Source organism: Corvus brachyrhynchos, unplaced genomic scaffold (assembly GCF_000691975.1).
Source record: "Corvus brachyrhynchos isolate BGI_N302 unplaced genomic scaffold, ASM69197v1 scaffold652, whole genome shotgun sequence".
Lineage (NCBI taxonomy): Eukaryota > Metazoa > Chordata > Aves > Passeriformes > Corvidae > Corvus > Corvus brachyrhynchos.
Window position 1 is genome coordinate 58,327 of NW_008236780.1, and position 5,535 is coordinate 63,861.

General features: G+C 39.5%; 1 protein-coding gene across 1 annotated transcript in view; it reads right to left on the reverse strand.

Annotated features, from left to right (window-relative positions):
• Window positions 1-505: 505 nt before the first annotated feature.
• The window catches only part of LOC103611329 (transmembrane protein 161B), a 68,472-nt gene continuing 63,442 nt past the window's right edge, over window positions 506-5,535 (reverse strand). Inside the window, exons 10-11 of the mRNA XM_008628830.2 lie at window positions 1,999-2,095; window positions 506-783 (exon numbers count right to left, since the gene is read on the reverse strand). Coding sequence (XP_008627052.1) covers window positions 506-783; window positions 1,999-2,095 — 375 coding nt within the window. The remainder of the gene's footprint in view (window positions 784-1,998; window positions 2,096-5,535) is intronic.

Below are 5,535 nucleotides of genomic sequence, written 5' to 3' on the forward strand. Positions count from 1 at the left end.
GTTGGATTATTCCATTTTTCTTGGAGAAAGGTGATCAAGAGCTATCCAAGTTTTTTTAAAACCCCCTAATGTTTCACTGTATGGCTGTTTCAAGATTTTGCTTACTAGGCAGCCACCATTTACATAAATGGTACCCTACTGACGTAGTTCATTCACTGACTCTTGATTCTTAAAATACAGAATTTTGAGGGAGGCTTGCTGTTTATGGAAAATATATACTCTGAAGTGTTATCTTTTCAACATGTCCACTAATACCCACCACACAATAATGTCAGCCAGTACCATAATTCAATTAGTTACCTACCATTTCAGTAACAAAAAGTAACAAATCCAGTTGTAATTTTAAACATTATAAAGAATAATCACCCTGAGAAAACAGAATAAGTGTTTAAGAATAAATGCTGATATGTTTTTTCTTAATATACAGTTTTTTCTTCATCTCCTCTTGGGTACTTGGGTTTCTATCTAGAATTTGATCTCATACTTGCTTCGTTGGTTGATCAGTTTATGCGACAGTCAGGTACTGATAATAGAAAAGCCCAAAGAGGCTTGTGGAAAAAAGACAAGCAGCAATCCACCAGGTGAGGAAAGACAAGAGTCCTCGGAATAGGAGAGGAGTGAAAATATTTTTTAGGCTTCCCAAAGCCACTGCTATTTGCACTACAGTTATTTTTGTCTTTCCATCAACAGATGGAGACTCAGAAGAAACTGAACTGGGAAGCAGATTGTTTTCTACTGCAGTGTCAGAATTAGATTCTGGGTAGATGCCCCAAGAATAATTACCTGTTAAAAAACAGAGTAACATATAAGATACTTGTAGAGTTAGATTTTAAATTCTGTTATTTCTAGCAACTCAATAATCAGCTTATATATATTTGTCAAACAAAAAAAAAATTGCACAATTTTACTTATAAATTAATAAATGCTAATTGTGTCCATCCACATAGCTTTCTGATAATACTAGTAAGATATCAGGGTAGGATTCACCTTACCTTTTGACATCCTAATTTTTACATATGAATCAGTTGCCTTGGGACCCTATCAGTGCTGGGTGTGACTCATCTCACCAGATGTAGATGTCTATTTTACAATGGAATGAATCACAGACTAATAATGCCTATTTCTTTCTGTTCACATTTGGCAAAATGAATGCTGGTATTGCATGGTAAACTGTGAAAGACATCCCTCAAAAGAAAGAAAAAACCAGTGACATCAGATCTCCCAATAATGAAATAAACCCCACACCTTACAATTTTTGTCCAAAAAGTTCACTAAAGTTTGAAGTATTGAAAAAAAATTACCAGATATCCATAAAGTTAAATAAACAATGCTTTATACAGCTCATTGTTGAAAGATGTCAAAAGCAGCAAGAGAAGAGCACATCTTAAAAGCTGTTTATCAGCTGTTTGCCAACAGGTCAAGGTGAGCCTTCCTGTGTATTCAGCTCTGGTGAGGTCACACCTGGAATTCTGTGTCCAGTTCTGGGTTTCCCAGTACATGGACATACTTGCAGACAGTCCATCTCAGGGCCAAAAAGATAATGAAGGTACTGGAGCATCTTTCATATGAGGAGAGGTTGAGAGAACTGGGACTGTTGAGTCTGGAGGAGAGAAGGCCCAGGGGGGGATCTTATTACTCCATATAAATACCTGATAGGAGGGAATGAAGAAGAGGGAGCCAGGCTCTTCTCAGTACTGCCCATTGATGGATAAGAGGCAATGGGCACAAATTAAAGCATAGAATATTCCATGAGAACACAAGAAAACACTTTTTTTACTGTGAGGGTGGTCAAACACTGGAACAGGTTGCCCAGAGAGGTTGTAGATTCTCCCTCCTCTGAGATACTCAAAACCCAACTGGACACAGTCCTGGGCAACCCGCTGTAGCTGACTCTGCTTGAGCAGGAGGGTTGGACTAGATTCTAATTTTCTTCAGGAGACTGAAAATATAAATGTCCGATATTGAATAGAACAGTTTTGTTCATCAAATTTTGCCTACCTAGTGTTTTCAAAAGCAGAGTTGAGTGAAGGACCATTACCAGTGGTGCAATATACTGCAGTGCAATTACACAAAGATAATAGAATACCCGAGCCACCTGGGAAAATAGAAAAGAGTAATCCATGAGTTCTGGGTGATCAAAGCAAACGTTTATGCATCTGTTAAGGAAAAAAAAGCAATTAATAAAAAAACCCCCAGTTCTTATGCAAAACTCCCCCCTATTTTACAAGTTTTATAGCATATTTTAGTATGTGATATATTGTCTTCAAAAGACCTAATGAAGGTCCCTATAATGAATTCTAGTTTCAGGACACTTACAATCCCAAAAGGAATTGCTGAAAGAAAATAATTAAAAGTAGTGGTTCTATTAATAAAAACAAGAGCAATTTTGCTTATCCAAACTGAATGCTATAATTCAAATATTCATATTTGAATACACTAGAATTTTGTGAGCCATCTCAAAGCTAAATATATGATTATGCTAAGTGATTTACAAACTAAATCCCATTTCAAAAATGCAGTACTGTGACTGTAGAAACAGTCCAAAGCCTGATCAAAGGTAAATGAAACTTTGGTTAATATCGTAGTCCCTTTTCAAAGTGAGATATTTGCAAGATCTCCAAACGGATAAAACCAGTACTTTAAAAACAATGACGAGGAATTTTCATTCGCAGTTCATCAATAACAAAGCATTTAAATGATCTTCATTTCAGGTACACATTATGGTTCATTGAGAACCACTCAGATTTATCCCTCCCCCATTACCAATCTGTTCCAGCTTTCTCAAGATTGCTACATTACATATTTTACATAAGCTGTTGACCTAAAAGGCTAGATCAAATGAAGAAGGTAAAAAAGTAATTAAATCAATAGAATCATAGAATCATTAAGGTTGGAAAAGACCTCTAAGGTCATTGAATCCAACTGTTCACCCAGCACCACTCTGTTCACCACTAAACCATATCCCAAATAAATAGCAAACAAGCAGTAAAAGTTCACTGGGTTTTAGAAAATAACACAATGCAGGGTGGCAAAAAAAGATGAAGGCACGCCTGACTTTTTTTTTTAAATAGCTTTGAAGCCTCAAAGGGCTTTGAGATGATCAAGCATCAGAAAACTAAAATGCAAAAAAAAGCAGTAAAACATTGACAGAAGAAAAAGAATGATACAAAATATTTTAAGATAATTGATGGTGTATGATGAAAAGAGCAAATAAAAAAAAAAGCAATGATCACTGTAGGAAAACAGATAGGAAAGACTTTACTGGCAAAAGTACCAGAAGAAAAGAAAGCAGGCATGGCTAGTAAAACCAGATAGGATTATATTTAGTGGCCCTGAGCTTCTTAAAGTTTTTCAAAGTACTGGATAAATGGATTTAGGAAAAACCACATACATTTAATCAATGAGATGAAAACTCCCAAAACTAAAACTATGCATTCACAACTAGAACAGTTCTCTCATAAACAACTGCTGATAGTTGTACTTCCTAACTTTTTTTGAAGTCCAGTGCCAGTCACTTGGTATGTTACTACATATATGAAATAACAAAGACAAGATTATAGTAGTGATGCTCTAAAAACTGAGAGGAAGCTTTGTCCTATGGCATATTGCAATATTCCTTCTGGAATACACACTGACTCAGAAAGATTATCAGGCACCGCTATCATGCAACACTAGAAATAAGTTTATTTTGCAGGAAACACATAATGACTCCATATCAAGCTTACAATTTTCTATCGATTTCCTCTGTTTGCTGGCTCTATTGCTTTGCTTTAAAAAAAGGCCCTCAAGTAAATCTTTCCTTTTTATCACTTGCCACAGTACCAAGATGCACAGATGGTTTCATATCTAGGCTAATGCATTTGAGAGTGGTCTCACAGAACTAAACATGTCTTATTTTATCCCAACATATAACTATTCTATCTTAAATTTTGCCCAAATTTAACAATTACAGTTGGGATTAGGTAACAACATTTTGCCCTTCTATCTAAATTTTACTTGCTTTTCCATGCTGTAGCTAAGAAAACACCATTTATCCTATGCACATTAAGTTTCATAGAAACATAGAATTATCAAGGTTGGAAGAGACCTTCAAGACCATCAAGTCCACCTGTCCACCCAGCACTGCCACTGTAACCCTTAAACCACTAAACCACATAACCCAGTGCCAGATCCAGATGCCTCTTTAACACCTCCAGGGATGGTGACTCCACCACCTCCCTGGGCAACCTATTTCAATGCCTGACCACCCTAACAGTGAAATTTTTTTTTCTAATATCTAATCTGACTCTCCCCTGTCTCAGTTTAAGGCCATTTCCTCTTGTTCTCTCACTAAAGGCACATGAGAAGCCACCAGCCCCCATCTCACTACAACCTCCTTTCAGGTAGTTGTAGAGAGCTATGAGGTCCTCCCTGAGCCTCTTCTAAACAAACCCAGCTCCCTCAGCTGCTGTTCCTCATAAGACATTTTCTAGACCCTTCATGAGCCTTGTTGCCCTTCTCTGGACACATTCCAGCACCTCAATGTCCTTTATGAAGTGAGGGGCCCAAAACTGAGCACAGTACTCGAGGTGTGGCCTCACCAGTGACGAGTACATGGGGACAATCACTTGCCTCGTCCTGCTGGCTACACTATTCTTGATAGAGGCCAAGATGCCATTGAATTTCTTGGCCACCTGGGCACACGCTGGCTCATAGTGAGCTAGCTGGCAACCAGCACCCCCAAGTCCCTTTCTGCCCAACAGCCCTCCAACCACTTCTCCCCCAGCCTGTAGTGCTACATGGGTTTGCTGTGACCCAAGTGCAGGACCTGGCACTTAGCCTGATTGAACCTCATGCAGTTGTCCTTAGCTCATTGATTGAGCCTGTCCTACCCTCGAGCAGATCAACACTCCCACCTAACTTGGTGTCATCTGCAAATTTACTGCACTCAATCCCCACATCCAGGTGATCAATAAAGATGTTAAATAGGACTGGCCCCAAAACTGAGCCCTGGGGAACATCGCTAGCGATTGGCCCCAACTGAATTTAGCTCCATTCACCACAACTCTGGGCCTAGCCATCCAGCCAGTTTTTTACCCATCGAAAAGTCCACCCATCCAAGCTGAGAGCAGACAGTTTTTCTAGGAGGATGCTGCGGGATATGGTGTCAAATGCTTTACTGAAGTCTAGATAGACAACATCCACAGCCTTTCCCTCACCTACTAAGCCAGTCACTTTGTCCTAGAAGGAGATCAAGTTGGTCATGCAGGACCTTCCTTTCGTAAGTCCATGTTGTCTGGGCTTAATCCCCTGGTTGTCTGGCATGTGCCATGCAATGGAACTCAGGAGGATTTCTTCCATAACCTTGCCCAGAATCAAGCTTAGGCTGTGTAAGAGACGGTCCGAAGATCCCTCATCTGCCTCACGATCATCGCCGAGGACAGAGACTGAACACAGGAGTCCTGGCCCTGCTGAGGTGGGATGTCTGCCAAGTGTTGCCTATGGGTGTACCCACTGGGAACTGGTACGCATTCCTGAGGAAAATTAGTGCAGGTC